Raw genomic sequence first — 19,314 nt, forward strand, 5'->3', positions numbered from 1 at the left:
GTGTGTGGGATCATATTATTTTTTTCAACGAACCAGAGGAGTCTGTGATAAATCATTTTCTCCATTATTTTCCCCATCACAGGTGTAATCATTATGGGCCTATAAGACTCAGGGTTATCTTTTGGTTTATTTTTCTTTAGGATTGGTAGGAGGGACGAACATTTCCATATATTGGGGAACCTAGAAGATGCCCAAGCGTGATTATAACAATTTAGCAGTTCTTGTTTGTATGAAGGTGTGAGATTCTTTATCCATGTAGGGTGTATATTTTCATAGCTGCTGCTAGTTTTGGTCCTAATCTGATATATTACACTATTCAATTCCTGGATTGAAAATGGATTGGTTATGTACACGGATCCTGGGCGTGGTCGGTAGCTTGTGTTCATGGGAATTGTGGACATTTTACTTTGATGTTAGCTTATTAACAAAAAGAGTTGCAAATGGGCTAGCTTTTCCATTATCATTGTCATAATGGGTATTATTATGTAAAAGCTCATACAGGAGTGGGTTGGGGGAAGTCTTTTTCCCACAGATGTGGCTTATGACTTTATGTATAATTGGCTCATGCGTTTCTCTGGAGAGATTTTTTGCAAAATTATTCCAGTATTTATATTTAGCATCTATTATAGTCCTTTTTAGATTAGATTCTGCTTGTAATTTTTTTAAATATGTAGTAGGTGATGGTTTTCTTATGAATCTGTCCTAGCTGCCTTTTTTATCCTCCATTTATTTAGGCACTCATTTGTCCATCATTCTTTAGGAATATGTTTAGGGAATGTTTTGTTAGGTGTTGTCTTGGGGATAGCATGATTAGCTGTATTTATTAGTAAAGATGTCAAGGCTTCAGCATGTGTGTAAACTGTTGTGTTAGAAATGCATGAACTTTGGGTGAAACTTGTAATTTCATCATTTAGCTTATTTTGGAACATCGACCAATCTGCTTTAGTGTTTATATATTTGGATGTAGAAGATAAAGTTTCAGCAGGTTAATTTAGAGAGCAAACTATAGCGAAGTGGTCAGTACATAGATTATCAACTTTGTTTATGTAAGTTTCGATCAAAAAATTTAATGGCACAATTTGTAGGTGAAATATGGAGAATCTGCCACTTTTGGGGTTGAAATATGTGTTCAGGTTTGGAGGGGTAGCAACAGCTAATTCATTATTATTTGAAGTCATATGCTCAATGAATTTACCAGCTTTATTTGCTGGTTTATTCCCCCACAAAAGGCCGTGGGCATTGAAATCACCACAAATAATGATATTTTTTAACATATTAGAATTATTTATATAATTAAAGAAATCCTTGGCATCTGTAGTTTGGCCATTAGGGTTATAAAAGCTTATTATGTAGGTTTTTAAATTATTCAGCCAAACACTGAAACCAATAACATCAACATCATTTGCAAAATCTGGAAAATTGATGCCACAAAATTTTATATTATTATTAACTAATAAAGCTACCCCACCTCCTTTTCTCTCTGAAGATCTATCCTTTCTCCGGATAGTATATCCCGGAGACTTAATTTGTTGATTTTAGGTTAAATGAGTTTCCTGGAGGCAAGCAATATTAATGGAATTATTATTCATAAATGATATTAGTTCATTTAGCTTATTTTCTGTGAGTGATCTTAAATTCCATTGGATTATTGATATATGTTGTGTTGTTGATTTATTCTTCATATGACTGTGTATCAATGTTCAGCTTTGCTAAAAGTAAAGCAAGATCTTTTTTTGCTTGAATGAGCATATCATCTGGGATGTAGATTTTTGCCAATTCTGCAAAAATTTTTGTTTTCTGTAGTTGATGTATGTTCATGGCCTGAACTGCATTACAGTTTAGAATGAATAAACATATATTTGGGGATTACATTTTTGGTTGTGCATCCTGTTTATTGGTTAAGAGATTGATTCCTGGTAGTATTTCTGGTTTGTTTCTTCTTGGGAGGGGGGGCCAGGCTGACCTCATCTCACTGGACAAGGAGGCTTGTTGGCTGGGTGATTCCGTCTGCGCGGGCTTGGCGCGAGGGAGCTCAGACGAGGGTTTTGTCGCAGGGGTGCGTGATGCATTTGGGGCAAATGATGTGGGAGTTTTTTTTTGTTTCATTATAGGCTTTATTTGGTATTGTTGGGCAGCATTTGCTTCCATTGCTGAACAGGGGTCTGGGATGGCCTTCTCTGTTGATATTTGGAGTGTTAGAGCTCTTTTCTTGTATGCAGGGCATAATGATTTATTTGTAGATTCATGTGGGCCTTTGCAATTGATGCATGTAGGCTGAGTGTTGTTGCAAGTTGTCAGCTCTTTAGGATGGAAAGATTTACAATTACTACACTCTTGGAGAATTTCATTGCATTTGTTTGTCGTGTGTCCCAGTTTGAAACACTTCTGACACTGAATAGGCTTAGGTTTGCATTCCTTGTGTGGTTTGATTTGCCCAAATAGTTTTTAGGCCAGTAGAGTTAGGTTTTCCAAGTTGGGTAACATCCTCAACTGGGATTGTGTTTCCAACCCTATCTGAGAGGCCTTCTTTTAACTCCTGAGTAGATATATCTGGGGGAACATTATAAACTACAATTTTTGTTGGTGATTTTTTTGGGTTCTAATTAGATGCAATAATTGGGGTATTCAGAAGGGATTTTAGGTTAATTATTGTTCTACAGCTATTAGCAGAGATCCATCACGGTTAATGTTAAGAGAGAACATTGATTTTAGCAATTTAAAAATTGCAACTCTTATTGCAGTGATCATTTTTATTTCATAGGGGGGTCGGGAGTTTAATTTTAATTTCAAGTCCTAAGTTTTTGAAGGCGGGACCAAGGGCAGGTAGAGGGTAAATGCTTTCAATAGGAGAGATTTTTTTTCCGTTTGTCATAGCTTCTAGAGAGGACCTCTTAAAACCCAGTATCCTCGGATAAGGTTACATTAGGACCTACAGTTATCATTGTCCTATTCTCTGAATTGGAGCTATCATTAGAACTTTCAGATAATGTGCTTGACCAGCCAGGATGGATATCTTCCACTATGGAATTTGATTTGGGATCTGGGGGGACGTTTTTTTTGGAGGACTTCTAAACATTTCCTATTGGAAAAAGCTTTAAACACAAATATAAAACTAAAAAAAGAAGGTAAAATATATGATATCAAACCGTCTGCACTATACTATGGGGAGGATAAACACCACAGTATAGCCCTGAGGATGACTTGAGCAGGATAGGTTTGGTACAACTGCTGATTAGAAGCGATAATAATCAAAAGAAAATATATTTCGATTTTCTTATAAGGTTGCTGCTGTTGTATATATGTATAAATAGTCTATCAATAGGCCTGTTTTTTCACTCATCAATGTGCTAAGATCTTACATCTTTTGTCAGAAAACACTTAAAAGTGAAATCTTTGAACAAAGATCTTACATCTTTGGCCATTTTTGTGCAAACGTCTTTCATCATTCTGCTCTGATCAGCGGTCTGAGAACAATGATGAGTAGATCATCAAAGTTCTCTCATCATTGTTCTATATGGTAAAACAGTGGCGGTCTTCACACTTTTTGCTAACATCTGGGAGCTGTAAGATCTTAGAACAAAGATGAGTTAAAAAATGATAATCTTTGCAGAAAGATGTAAGATCTTAGTGCTAAAAAACGGGCCTAATGAGAAATGCTTACAAAGTGCATTATTCGTAATAGCGGGTTTCCACTTATTTCCGATTGTTTTGCGTCTAACTTGTCTACCCGTGAAAAGATCTGATGCCGCTTATGTTTATATCTGCAAAAACGTTCTCCGGAGCACTCGCACCCTGGTCCGGGTTTTTATAATGGGTGAGATAGGAAATGGTCATACTGGATAATTATATAAAATGTGGTATTACTCATCAACTTTTGGTTTAAAACACCAATAATGGCCACACTGCCTTTCAATCTACTGTCTATTAAAAAGGATTTTATCCCTATTTTGAACTTTTATTTTACCAATAATGGCGATTAAAAACAACAAAAACAAAATAAGCAAAATAGTAGCTTGGGGATATATACACGCATCGAGGGGGGGGGGATGTCTTTCTAATTTGCAGTTAAACCGGAAGCAGCACTTACAGTTGAATAAATAAGAATTTCCTATAGGTAAAGAAGCATGAATTGTTATTATTGTATAGTTTTTGGCACCTTTTAAAAGTTTGACGTAAGGTTTTAATTAAGATTATGTAAAAATATGTTTTTTAAATTATACAGGCAACAAATGTCCCCTCCTCCTTTATGTACCGCTCTTGATAGCGAAATTAAGCCACCCTGCCTAGAAAAGAGACTTTCCTATCAAAAGTTGCGAAAACGTTACGTTTTTAAGAGTTTGGACTCTGCCTACCTGTGTTGTCACTTATGCCGCATTTCGCGGCATTACGCCGCGATTCTGAGAGAAATGCCGCATAAAATTTTGATCATGCCGCACGCCGCGATTATGCCGCGAAATGGCTTTTTATACCGCATTTGTTCCAGTATGTAAAATTTGTCCAATTTGAAGTTTCTTATCTTTCGCAAATGTCTTTGTTGCATAAAATGGGGATTTCAAAGACGCGTCCGACTCGTTTCGTGGAAGTCAACTACGGACTTTAATTAATGACCCATCGGCGGTCGGCAGCTTGTACCCTGGGAGGCCAGTGTGTTCGAAGGGGGTTGAGTAATTTTTGCGGGTTTGACTAAACTTTGACGTTTGAGTTTCTCAGTTCATCTCATGACTTCATGACCTCTGTCAGCTCAGCCCAAGTGTTTTCAAGTTAGCAATAAGGACCAGACAGACTTTTCTTATTTTACGGGATTGTCTGATGGTATGGATGGTAAGTAGTAACTATATTTAAGTAGTTTAGGTGTCGTAAGAACCATTATTAGCTAAAATTTGGGGGTGGGGGATTTATTTATCGACTGGCTGGTCATTTTTACCTACTGTTTTATACAGACAAAAACGACTATTATTGAGAAAAAACGACTGTGTTGACAAAAATTCGGCTGATTTTAAGAAAAATAACTATTTTCAAGAAGAAACCGACTGTTTTTAAGAAAAATCTACTGTTTCCAAGTAAAAAATTGACTGTTTTCACGAAAAATAGTGGCGCTGCGGGTTGACTTGGCTACTTTTTAACGACTGGCTGACAATATTGGGGGGGGGGGCACCTCCCGCCTAGTCGTTATGGCCCTGGATGTAATCAGGTCAGAAAGAGTTTATTGAGACAAAAAGTACTAGCCTATCCTAGGGGGTGGGCGGCTTCTATGATCTGTTTACCAAAATGCGTATTTTAACTAGTTGCCAGCTCGTTACTTAATCATTTCAAAATTTGAATTCATCATATGGTATCAACGAGTGGTGTAGTTCTTACCGAAAGTTTTGAAAGCCCGATTCTCACTAGAAGAGATCATCAAAATCCCGATGATGAAGCAGCTAAGAAATATAATTTTTTTTTTGAAACTAGCAATTTCCTTGTTAGCACTTGTCGACTGTGTCCAGCCTTTCTACCCTCCGACGCGGCTGGCTGGACGCAAAATATCTGATAACTGAATGTGCCTCTGAAAGTGAAAAACAAGACCAAAGGTTCTATGGGATCCCAAAAAAAATTCAATATTTAATCCAGACATTGGGTTTTGTCTTCGCTAGATCCAGTCTTCACCAGACTCCTTGAACATTTTTACTCTTAAAGATCTAGAAACAGATTAAGGCCAGATGGCTAATCCTTGGAGAAAACTAAGTTCAGATTTGGAATCAGCATGTGTGTTTACTTCTATAAGTCATATCTATTTTGACGATACTGATCGAAACGATCCTGCCTTCTGCCAATTTTCCGGTTTCGCCGAAACTCCGGAGCTACTTGTCTGGCGAAAAATTGAAGCTCAGAAACGAATTTAGCGTATCTCTTTACCCCTATTTCTAATATCTAGTCAACTTCAAATCAAAAATACGGTATACGTTTAACAAATTATCCGGTTTCAGCCGGATTCCAGACGAAATATACATCCGGCTAAAAAACAATTGTCATATAGGGTTTCAGCATGCCCTCTTAACCCAAAATCGAACATCTTATCAACTTCAAATAAAACTTTTACTTTTAACAAACTTTCCGGTTTTGGCCGGATTCCAGGCGAACAACTTGTCCGGCAAGAAGATGGTTTTCATTGCCGTGTTCAGTATGTTTTCTTACCTCATAATCGACTATCTCATTAGCTATTTAAAAATATTTTGTCTTTCCCTTAATTTGAATCCCCACCCCTAAGTGTAGGGCTACAGAGCCCGTCTACGAACTTGACCTTTCCCTTGACCCAAAGGATCCTTGCAACGAGTTTCATCAAAATTACTCATTCCCTTCGACAGTTATCGTGCTTGGGCTCACTGTTTTTATTCAGCTCACTGTCTTTACTGCAAAAAGAATTTCGTTTGTAAAAAAGGGAAACACGGCGCAAAAAGGCACAAACAGACCAAAGCTCACGAAGAAAATAAATAAGCGTGATAGCTTAGTTTTCTAAGACCATGCCATTGAGTCTTCATTTTTCTGGTGATTCAAAAATCGAAAGAGTGGCCACTCTTGAAGCGAATCTAGTAACATTTCTCGTTGAGCACGATCTACACTATTCGCTTTCTGAAGACTTGCTGAAACTTGTTAAAAGTATGCCAGGCCCAGATCATCTAAGCCAGGCCACTCTTGGTAGAACTAAAGCAAATAATATTGCTCGACAAGCGTTGGCCCCTCATTTTCATGAAAAGCTTCTTGAAAACCTGAAAACGAATCTTTTCTCCGTAGTAATTGACGAGACCATAGATTCCTCTGTAGCCCAACAACTTTCTGTTTGTGTCAGCTTTTGTGACGAAGCAATGAATGTGCAGATAGATTTGCTCGCTCTTGTCGAATGCAGCGACGTATCAGCGTCTAGTCTATTCAACCAGTTAGTGAAGGTGATGGATGATGTCAAGAAGGCGGGTGTTCCTCTACAAAACTGGGTCGGATTCTGCTCTGACACAACGAATGCTATGATGGGGATAAACCACTCAGTCAAAACACTTGTTGAAGGAAAATTTCCCTGGGTTACAGTTGTGAAACGTAGCTGCCATCTGTGTGCCCTTGTTGCAAGGCATGCTTGCAAAAAACTGTCTAAGAGCCTCGAAGATCTATGTCGGACTCTGTGCAATCCCTTCAGGCCTAGTGCAAAACGCCAAGATGCATATAGGAAGGATCTTCAAGTTTTTACTCAAGTAGAACAGTACAGATTCCTTGCTATGGCTCCAACACGCTGTTTATCGTGTCAAAACTGTGCACGCCGTATTCTCGAACAGTGGGATACTCTTACGTTGTACTGGGACTCGTTGGTACTTGATGATCCCTCGCCTGCTAATGATCTTGTAACAATGACACTAAACAACCCATACTCGAGGGTTATGATGTTTTTTGTCGAGTACGTGTTGGGAGAGCTGAATGAGTTCAACACCATCTTCCAGTCTGATAAACCCCTATTTCACCACATGAAAACCCAGGTGGAAAAACTTCTTCGTACATTAGCCATGAACTTTATGAAGACTTCATGTATTAGAACAGTCAACCCTTTTGACATCAATCCGCATGACGAAGTGAACTATCTTCCCGACGAAATTGTCTATATCGGCTACAAAGCGTACGATTTCCTTGTGTTGCTCGAAACGAGAGAAGTTACCAGTAGCCGTTTTGTAGCGGAAAGTCTCCGAATTCGTCGCTCCGCGAGGGATTTCTACGTCGAAGCTGTTCAGCAAATTCTTGACCGTTTTCTATTTTCTGAAAAGATCTACGACCTGGTACACTTGCTTACACCAAGCTCTAGTTATGAACTGAAAGTTCCTAGTCTTCGTCAGTTCTTCGACTACTACGATTCTGCGCTTTGGAATAAAGCAAAGCTAGAGCAGGAATGGCGGTCTATACCGAGTGTGGCCCTACCTAGTACTGTTGATCTCCCTGACGTAGATGGCATGGACATTGTCTTTTACTGGCGCCACATCTTGCAAACGAAGTCACCAAATGGTAGTCAGATGTTCCCAAATGTCGGGAAAATGGTTCAGTACTTTTTCTCACTCCCTTTCTCAAACGTTATTGCCGAGCGTCTCTTCAGTTTGCTCAAGGAAGTGAAAAATGATAAGCGAAACCGACTGAGTGCTGTGACTCTTTCGGTAACACTGAAAACCAATTTTGGCCTTAAGCGCAATTCTAAAGGAGGGCTTGACTCGGGCAAGTGAGTGCTAGAGCTAGAACCCGGACTAGTCAAGCGTGTACTCGAAGTGAAGGCTAGTGCCTCTTCTCGTGACTGTAACGTTTTGAACCAAAGCATTGTGTATGGTTTGGCCAAAGATATTGTTTGTGACACATGTGAATAGTCCGATTCCGATTAATCTCGTCTGTTTGTCTTGTATTATTTATCTGAGTGTTCCTTCTTGAAGCTTTTGATATTGATTTTCATTAAACATTAATCGAAAAAGGTTGAGATACGAGAATCTAGTTACCCATCAATTTATCTATTGGATAGGCTTGAAGGCCCAAGAGAAAATCGCTTTTAATTTCTTCACTTCACATTTATACAGTTTTCCCACCGTGGACTTTCCCTGCTGTGGTACCTCTGCATTTTTACTTCTGTTGCGTGCTTGACGAAAACGATGAACGTTAAATGTGTATTCACGGACTGTGCTGACCATGCTTACCTTTCACCGCTGAAAAGAAGGATAGACAGCACGTGTTTTCTCAAATTTATGACAGATCTTCACCACACTTTCACTTGACACTGAATCAACATTCATATTAAAACGAGATTTTTCACCCATTCTCTCTCAAAAATACAAAACACAGATTTTCCGAGAATTTCGGGCATGCCGCGGTTTTTACCGCATTTTGGTTCAAGGATGCCGCGGAAATGCCGCTTTTTGACGAGGCCGGCGCCGCGGAGAGGTGCCGGTCAATTGGCAACACTGCTGCCTACAGCAAATATTTTAAATGCATAAAGACCAGCAAAAAACCAGCCTATAAAACAAAAAGATTACGTTCTGAAGTTAAAACAACTTGTCATGCCAAGTATCATAGAATGGTTTGGTGAACATGATAAAGGCAAATGTGGGTATTGCAAACAGAAGGATACAAGCTGCAGCAGAGGTATGCCTATGCACATTAGCCTGCCATTATATTATTCTATAGCCAATAATATATGCTATTGCCAGATTTTTAAGTAAAAGCCGGTTTTTTGGGTTCTTATGAAGAAAACGCTACGGTAAAATTCTACTTTAGCTACTTTTGGCTATCCAGGAAAAGGGTTTGGTTAGGAAAATGAAACTTTCAGGGATGGGTCTACAGGCTAAAGTATGTCCTGGGAAGGTATTTTAAGTACCTACATCCACTCCTCTCTCTAGTTGGTCCTGACCTTTAAAATCTGTGTGTTATAAAAGTGAAACCTTGTAAAAATAGATCTTTTGCTTAAATGAAGTAGCCTACAAAAGAATTGTTTTCAGCTTCACAACTTTGCTCAATCCCAATTTATAAAGTTTTCAAGGTATTTATTTAGCCTTGGCCCCCTCATAAGGAGACATGTTAAGAAAACAATTCTTACTTTAAAATATGTATAATGATCCTAGTTCTTATATTATCCAAGGGGAGAACCTTTATCATCAAGTCTTTCCTCTAAAAATCCTCAAAAGTGAAAAAGTTTCCAAATATCACCACGTTCTTAATTCAATGCTTAAGTCTTTTGAAATTGCCGCTGTAAACTGCTGCCAAATAAGTTGTTTTATAGATAGCGTTTAGCACGTGTTTAACACGTGTGTCAAAAAACGTATTTAAAGAAAAAGTAGTGGTATATTAAGATTATAGAAAGTTGTTTTTCATTTTCATAATGAACATGAAAAACTTTTTTTTCATGAAAAAATACTTTTTCATTTCTTGTCATAACCTAACCACTGCTATTAATAATTTGTATTTATGCCACTGCTATTCGCCCTTTGCCACTGCTATTAATATTTTGTATTTACGCCACTGCTATTCGCCCTTTGCCACTGCTATTCGCCCTTTGCCACTGTTATTCAAAAATTAAAATAAAATAAAACGACCAGCATGAACGCTATCTATAAAAGAACTTATTAGGCATAAATTTAAAGCAGTAATTTAAAAAGACTTTTAAAATTGGCATTGAATTAAAAAGGTGGTAATATTTGGAAACTTTATCTCTTTTGAAGATTTTAGTGGAAAGACTTTATGATAAAGGTTCTCCCCTTGGATAATATAAGAACTAGTATCCTTATACATATTTTAAAGTAAGAATTGTTTTCTTAACATGTCTCCTTATTTGGGGGCCAGGGCTAAATAATTACCATTTTCAAGATATTCAATTACATTTCCTAAACTTTGAAAAAAAAAACATTGATATGGTTTAAAATTCTACTCAAATAACAGGAATTGCATTTTCAGAACTAAAGCCAGAGAAAAAGAAACTGGTAACTGAAAATTAAGGGAAAATGTTGTTTTGTCAAAATTTCAATAGCTACCTGTCATGTAGGCAAATTTCAAGACCCTCTAGAGAGAGAAGGTATGGATGTAGGTACTTCGGAATACCTTCCTAGAACATACTTTGGTAAAGTTCTACCAAATCATATTATTAAGTTAGGAATAAAGTGAATACACTATTCGATGCCTTTTTTATGCTGATTACAAATATAATAATCATTTCTATCAGAAATGAATTTCAGCCCCCCCCCTATATATACCTAACCCTGAATTGGCATATATAGGGGGGGGCTGAAACTCACTTCCAATAGAAATGATTATTATATTTATAATCAGCATAAAAAAGGCATCAAATGGTGTATTCACTTTGGTCCTAACTCAATAATATGATTTGGTAGAACTTTACCCATACTTTAGCCTTTAGACCCATCCCTGAAAGTTGCATTTTCCTAACCAAACCCTTTTCCAGGATAGCCAAAAGTAGCTAAAGTAGAATTTTACCAATATTACAATAAAAAGTAACACCATAGGACAGAGTCTCCTCTAAAGGTAACATCTCAATAAAATACAAGAAAAATTTACATAATTTAGCTAGAAACAAAAGTGAATCCATCCTTTGACAACAAAACTAAAATTAGTGAAAAAGTTAAAATTCTACTTTAGCTAGGCTACTTTTGACTGTCTTGGAAAGGGATTAGGTTAGGAAAATCAAACTTCCAGGGGTGGGTTTACAGGCTAAAGTATGTCCCAGAAAGTGTTTTGAAGTACCTAACTCCACTCCTTCTCCCTCTAGATGGTCCTGACCTTTGATTACCTTTAAAATCTGTGCATTATAAAAGTGAAGCCTTGCAAAATAAGATCTTCTGTTTAAATGAAGTACAATAAAATTCTATTTGGCATCACAACTTTGCTAAATCTCAATTTATAAGGTTTTAAAGATATGCAAATAAATTCCCTAAATTTTGAAAAAAAATACTTTCATATGGCTTAAAATTCTACTCAAAAAATAGGAATTGTATTTTCAGAACTAAAGTGAGAGAAAAGAAACTGATGACTGAAAATTAAGGTAAAATGTTGGGTAAAATTCTACTTTAGCCAGGCTACTTTTGGCTATCTTGGAAAGAGGTTAGATTAGGGAAATAAAACTTTCAGGGATGGGTCTATGGGCTAAGTTATGTCCTGGGAAGGTATTTTAAGTACCTATTACCACTCCTTCTCCCTCTAGAGGGCCCTGACCTTTGATGACCTTTAAAATCTTTGTGTTATAAAACTGAAACCTTGCAAAATAGATCTTCTTCTTAAAGGAAGTACAAAAAAAAATTTTCTCAGCTTCACAACTTTGCTCAATCCCAATTTATAAGGTTTTGGATAAGTTACCAATTTCTACTAGACCTTGTTTTATTTGTGGTGATTTCAACTTGGATTTAAGAACTGTGAATAGTAAACTTAGAGCTAGGGAGTTTCTAAACACTATGCTAGGTTATGGACTACAGCCTTCTATTAATATATGTACAAGAGTGAGCCATGATTCTGCTACGTTGATTGATAAGATTTACTTAAATACTGGATATAGTAGTGCAAGTGTTATTGTAAATGACGTTTCGGATCATTTTGGTCTGTTGGTATCTATTCCTTCTCTTTTGAACTGGCCAAGATCAGAGCGTTCTGAAGTACCAAAAACTTGTTTTCCTGTTATTAATGTACCGAAGTTGAAAAATGAGCTTGGAGGAAAAAATTGTGATTTTTTATATAGTAATGATATGGATGTGAATGATAAATTTACACTTTGGTATTTGATGATTAAGGATATGGTAGTTGCTTGTAGTCAAGTTAGGAAGAAACATAAGTATTTTGATTCGCCGAAGAAGCCTTGGGTTACAAAGAGTATTCTAGTTTCTCTAGCTAGGCAACAGCAATTGTATAAAAAGTCCGCATTAAGTAATAGTATTAGCAATGTAAATATTTATAAAGCATATACGGTAGTAATAAGTTGAATAGTATACTTCGTAAAGCTAAGTTAGATTACCTGAGTGATAGATTTAAAAATGCAGAGGGTAACCCAAGAAAGACTTGGAATGTTATAAATTCTGTTATTAAACCAAATAAGCCTGAAATTGTTAGTAGTCTTGTTGATGGTGAAAATATTCGCCAAACTACTGAACATATGTGTGAGCACTTTTCTAGTGTTGGGGGCCAGTTAGCGTTGTCTGTTCAGCAGCATGCCAGTGATGGTGATTTTACTCAGTTTTTGCCTGAAAGTAGTGACGTTTATATGTACTTGCAACCGGTTACTGAAAAAGAATTGTGTGATGTGGTAAAAGGTATGCAAAACAGTGCATCCTGGTCAGACTTTATTACAACAAAGGTTTTTAAGTCAATTTTTCCTGTGATATCGCAACAAATTTTGTACCTGGTTAATGCTAGTTTTAAATGTGGTATATATCCAGAGTGTCTTAAAAGTGCCAGAGTAATACCTTTATTTAAAGGGGGTGATAGGAAAAATGTGAATCATTATTGACCAATATCCCTCCTTTCTGTTATTTCTAGGCTAGTAGAAAAACTTTTTAATTCTAGAGTATCTGAGTTTTTGGAGAATATTTCCTTTTTCCATTCTAATCAGTTTGGTTTTTGTAAGGGGATGTCTACCGAACAGGCAGTTTTATTTTTGACGACGTTTGTGCATGATGCTTTGGACCAAGGGTTTAAGGTGGCATCTATTTTTTTAGATATTGTTAAAGCGTTCGATTCAGTTGACCATGAAATTTTAATTATGAAGCTAGAAAATTGTGGAATTAGAGGAAATGCATTGAAGTTATTTGAAACTTTTTTGAGAGGTAGGACCCAGTGCGTTGAAATTTCTAATGTGAGGTCTGGTGAAAGAATTGTTGATTATGGTGTTCCACAGGGTTCTGTATTAGGTCGGCTTTTATTCTTGGTTTATATTAACGACTTATGATTTTCTGTTTTGGATTTGTTAGATAGTGCACATTCTAATTGTAGGGTGATTATTCCTAGTTTTGCAGATGATACCCATTTTACTGCTGCAGCAAAGACTGAATCTGATTTAATAGAGATAATGAGAAGAGGTATGTTAGGTATTGATAAATGGATGAGAGTGAATAAGCTTTTGTTAAACCATAGTAAATCAGGTTTTATTATATATGGTAGATCATCAAATTTTTACCCTTGGGTTCTTGATTTGCAAATGGAGAATTATGTAATTAAGCGTACAAATACTATACGATACCTTGGTGTTATTGTGGATGAATGCCTTAGTTTTAAAAATCATGTTTCTTTTATTAGTAGTAAGATTGCAAGAAATGTTGGAATGATGAGAAAGTTAAAAAAATTTTCCATGATTCTGTTTTGAGATTGATTTATTTTTCGTTAGTTCACCCGTATTTAGTATATTGCGTGAGTATATGGTCTAGCACATTTTCAGTGCATTTGCAGCAGTTACATGTGATACAAAATATGGCACTGCGAGTGTTGTCCAGAGATAATTGGAGAACCTTGGTGAGATCCCAATATGTACAGTTAAATATTATCCCTGTGTCAGGTCTTGGGAAATTTTACCATGGGTTATTTATGTTTAAGTATTTTTCTAATTTGGTTCCCAAGTGTTTTTCAAATTTATTTATTTCTGGTGATGATGTACACAATTATCCTACTCGTCATGCTAGAGATATACGGACACCTCAAGTTACTAGTACTAGATTGCTATTTTCAATACGTCATGTGGGGCCAGTTGTCTGGAATAATTTGCCTGTTTCTTTGAAAAGGTCAGCAAATCTATGTGAATTCTGTCGGGCCCTTAAAACCCTTTGTCTCCATAGGTATGAATTTGTTTAAAGGGTGGTATAGTTGAGTCACTCTCAGGTTTGCCCGGAACCCGTTTTTCCCGTTTTTCTTATATATTTTTATTTTTGTTTTGTTTTGTTTATTTATTATTTATGGGATGGCGGCGGGAAGTTTTGGAGTATTTGAAGTATTGATTTTTGGTTATTGCAACCAGGAGCCGAGTGAGTGTAGGATTTTCATTTTTTCTTCTTTTTTTCTTTCTTTCTTCTTTTTCTCTTTTTTTTTCTCTTCTTTCTCTTTATTATGTTATTATAAGTGTTAATTTTAATAGGGTAAATACTTCCTAACAAGCGTTAGCTTATGGAAGGTCATTTATTTTTTTGCGTTGTGTTGTTTTTTGAATAAACCCTTATCTTATCTTATGCAAATACATTTCCTAAATTTAAAAAAAAACCTTGATATGGCTTAAAACTCTATTCAAATAACAGGAATTGTGTTTTCAGAACTAAAGCCATAGTAGAAGAAACTGATAATTGAAAATTAAGGTAAAATATTGTTTTGTCAAAATTTCAATAGGCCTATGTAGCCTATAGACCTGTTATGTAGGCAAATTTTAGGATCCTTTAGAGGGAGAAGGAGTGGGGGTAGGTACATCAAAATACCTTCCTGGGACATAATTTAGCCTGTAGACCCATCCCAGAAAGTTTTGTTTTCCTAATCTAACCTCTTTCCAAGATAGCCAAAAGTAGCTAAAGTAGGATTTTACCAAAAAAAAAGACTGAAAATTAAGGTAGGCTATTGTGTTGTTTTGTCAAAGTTCTAACAGGCTACCTGTCAAGTAGGCAAATTTCTGAGACTTAGAAATCAAAAGAGAGTTAGCATATTAGCTTGGCAATACCTTCCCAGAGTATGTTTTTGCCCTGGATTCATTACTAAAATTTTCATTTCTGTTACCTAACCACTTTCCAAGATAGCAAAAAGGGTAAATTTCTAGTGGACCACATAACTTAGCTAAGATGAAAGTAAAAATGTCATTTGATGCCTTTTTTGTGCTCCTTCATAAGTCAAGAATTGCTTTTGGGGGTAGTTGTGTATTGAGCCCTTAAAGGGGCCCTGAAGGTATTTTATATCTATGCAGAGCAGAACAGATCCAGCATGGACCTTATTTTGCTTAGAAGTGCAAATTAAGGTAAATAAGGTATATGAATAATGAAAGAGCATAAAAAGCATCAAATGATGTTTTCACTTCCATCCTAGCTAAATTATATGGCCAATTGCAAATTTACCGCCTCTATGTGCAAATATATACCCTAAATTGGAATATACTATGGATTGTTGATGGCAAAGTTTTCAATTGTAAAATTAAGTGCTATTTTTGTTGATGGCATTTGAAAAACTTGAAATAGTAGGAAAACATTTTACATTTGAGTTGCCTGATAAATGAGGTTTGAATTTTAATAAATAAGTATTTTTGGAATATATTTTTCTTGAATAACTTATTTATAAACTAGTGATGTTTTTAACCACTTTTCAATAACTTAACTAGTGTTGATAACTTCTTTGTGTGGTTACAAAAACAAAATACCTTTGAGACCCCTTTAGGGGCTCAAGATGCAACTAGCCCCAGAAGCAGTTCTTTAATTATGACAGAGCATAAAAAGGCATCAAAAGATGTTTTCACTTTCATCTTAGCTAAATTATGTGGCCCACTAGAAATTTACTGCAAAAAGTAGCTTGTCTAGAATTCTATCTAACTTTATGCTCTTTCCAACTTCAATACTTGCTTTTGGGGAAAATTCTATTTTGAGCCCTTAAAGGGGCTCAACCAAGGCCAGATCTAGGAGGAAAGCAATCACCCTAGGCAGTACACCCAGGGGTGGAAAAACAAGCTAAAATGCAAATTACAAAGAAAAACTTCCTGAAAGAAGAACTAGTTCAACCTTTCAAATTGGCTAAAGAACATTACTTGTGTTTTGTCCAGGATAGTTACATATTTTAGTTGCCTCTGACATTTCCCTCCTGTTTTGGTTTAAGGGCTCATTTGTGCATTGGGAGGATAGAGTTTGTTTTGGTGGAAAAACCTTTATCTAGCTAAGTTAATTATTATGGACTACCTCTTTGCAATAGCATAATATTTAATGACATGAATATATAATAAGTTGTAGGTAATAGGCTTGAGATAGTCTCTGCAGGATTTTGACTCTTGTTGATAGAAGAGCATCACTGAGTTTGGAAAACTATGTTGTAACCAAGAACGGCCCAGGATTGGATAAGACCTCTATTCAACTAGAGGTCCCAAGGACTTTTTGCTGTCTGGTTCTAAGCCAGCTTAAGCACTTTGTATAGACTTGAAAAAATGTGTTAGTCCATTTCCAGCACTGGTTTGGGACCATTGCTTTTCCTGAGGCCAAAACAATTTCTATGATTTAAAGAATATGAAAATTGCAACTTAGAATGTTGCAATGTAAAAAAAAAACAACTATCTTATCAACATTTTCACTTGCAAATTCAGATGCTTTGATCTGGACTTATTAGGAGTTTCAGAAAGTCACATCCCAGGGGGTAGGAAACATGAAATTTGGTGGTAAAGAATTTATTTACTCAGGCAGAAGGCAGGGAATAGGGCTCATGATGCACAAGGAAGGGTACTAATAATAGAAGGCTAGTTGCTCATTTTATTACTAAAAATTGCTGGGTATAAGTCACAGCAGTAATCACCCCATAGAACTATCTGATGGAGATAGTAGTGACTCAGAAAAATTTTACTTACAGCTACAGGAACAAATAGATGAGGTTCAATATAGAAATATGGTATTTTTAATTTGGGATTTAATGCCCAGGTTGATACAAATAGAGATAGATGGTATCCTGGCCTTGGTGAATTTGGTGTAGGAAAAGAAAACAGCAATGGTTATAGACTGCTGTAATTTTATAGGTATAAAAATCTAGTTATAACCAATTTTATATCTGGTCACAAAATGGCCCATAAGTCTATATGGTATTCATATGATGGTAGGATGGCAAATTATGCTATTACAAACCAGTTGCAGGCTGACATGGGTTGTCTTGTGTGTTTTATGTGGCCCACTGCAGTTTTAAGCATTTTGCAGGTTTTTCATATTTATGGACAGTGTGACCATAAGCAGGGCCAGATTTAAAGCTTTGATGCTTCTAGGCCCTAGCGTTTTAGTAAATTTTTGGGGAAATCCCCGAAAGTTGAGGGATGCTGGAAGCACTGATCATTACACTATTGGTAACCCAAAAGTAATAAAGAAAGAGGTGATACTGAACTCTTAGCTGCCATTCTTGGGAGACGTCTGACAGTTTATAAGTGGTCACAGAATCCCAGTATTGTTTTAAAATCATTTTTCTGTGAATAGGCAGCATAGTGCATCTGACACTTTGATAATAAATCACACTTGTCCAATTTTATTAACAAAAAATCACTCATAGATAATTTATTGCACCCCTAGGCCTTCTAGTAAATTCAGGCCTGGCCATAAGCTTGGTAATTGTAGTACTGAGGAGGAATGAACTTGTATTTGGAGACAGGTAGATGCTCAGAGCCAGTAATAGGGGGGGGGGGGGGCAGTATCAATTGCCCATGGGAGTTGCTCTTTGGTTTCAAAATTCAGACAAAAAGATCTGGGCATGTGAATTTGAACCACTTTGATGGAACTGCTGGCAAGGCCTTGAATATCTTCATCTTCATATTAGGTGTTCCATGCAGGGTACAGTGCACTAAGCCAAAAAATGCAGTTTTCACTTTAGCATCAGCAACACTGTGTGTCTTTGTTATAGATAGAGTGATAGATTAGATTTTTATTTCATACAAATGTAAACAAACACAAATAATTAAATAAAGCCAACAGGGAGCTAAACTTTAAAAGAAGCCTATCAATTATTACATTAAAGTCAAATACACCAAAAATAAAGATAAAGAAGATAAACCAAAAAATATAATAACATATAGAAGGAGAAGGACAAAGAAAGCTACCCCAGCATGGCAAATTCCAGAGCATTAAAATCTCCCAAAACTATTTTTTTTTTATGATCCTGGGTTACTTCTTTTATCACTTCAAATATATTATTTCTTCCATTTGGGTTATATATTGAGACTACTTCAAGAAGTTTTTCATCATGTTGTAGGATTTCAACTACAATTGTTTCAATTTCGTTAGGGCCACCATAAAATGTGGGATCTGTTTTCTTATCATCAGGGCTACACCACCTCATTTTCTCCCAGTTGATCTGTCTTCCCTGTATGTCTCAAAGCCTTTTATTTGGATTTTTCTCATATTATGAAGTATAGTTTCCTGTAGGCATATTATATCTACTTCATGTCTTGAAATAAAAGTGGTCATCTCCTCCAGTTTCATGTTGCTAAGAGACGCTATATTCCATTACAGGATATCTATTAGAAACTGGTCCATTTTAGTTGTTTGACATTCTGGTTGAGTTTATTTCCTCTTGGGCTAGGGACTGAAAATCCTCTTCACCTGACAAACTGTTGGTTTTTCAGTGGGGAAACAGCATCCAATTGGCCTATTTGCTTCTTTTTTGAGTTTTTCTTGATGTTTTGGCAAATTGACATGTGTCCATGGGCCAGGCAGATTTTACACTGTAATGACTTTGGATTGTAGGGCCTATACCAGATGGTCTTTCCATATAGTGAGACTTGTCTATACCAGATGGTCTTTCCATATAGTGAGACTTCTTTATTTAAGTCTTTGGCTGTTGCAACTAGAATTTATTAACTTTGGTAGAGATTACCATCTATTCTGACACTCCCTCTTGTTATTGTTGAGACTTCAACTAGTGCACCTGAAGTAACAATTAGTTCTGATTTAATTTCTGTCTCTTCTATGGCTAAGTCAACCCCACAAAGGACGTATTTAAAGGATTTTGCATTTGTTGCTGATACAGCAGTAATCAGATATCCTGAAATAAGGATCTGGTTTGATCTTTGCAGAATTTAGTTTGCAGCTAGTGCAGATGGGAAAAATAATCTACTGATCTATTTTGGCGGAAATTTATTTC

General features: G+C 36.4%; 1 protein-coding gene across 1 annotated transcript in view; it reads left to right on the forward strand.

Annotated features, from left to right (window-relative positions):
• Positions 1 to 8,975: 8,975 nt before the first annotated feature.
• Positions 8,976 to 19,314, forward strand: part of Ate1 (arginyltransferase 1) — a 49,526-nt gene continuing 39,187 nt past the window's right edge. The window contains exon 1 of the mRNA XM_089087020.1: positions 8,976 to 9,132. Coding sequence (XP_088943146.1) covers positions 9,048 to 9,132 — 85 coding nt within the window. The 5' untranslated portion in view covers positions 8,976 to 9,047. The remainder of the gene's footprint in view (positions 9,133 to 19,314) is intronic.

The sequence above is a fragment of the Artemia sp. Qi Xiang Cuo genome, chromosome 1 (genome assembly GCF_049724085.1).
Source record: "Artemia sp. Qi Xiang Cuo chromosome 1, ASM4972408v1, whole genome shotgun sequence".
Classification (NCBI taxonomy): domain Eukaryota; kingdom Metazoa; phylum Arthropoda; class Branchiopoda; order Anostraca; family Artemiidae; genus Artemia; species Artemia sp. Qi Xiang Cuo.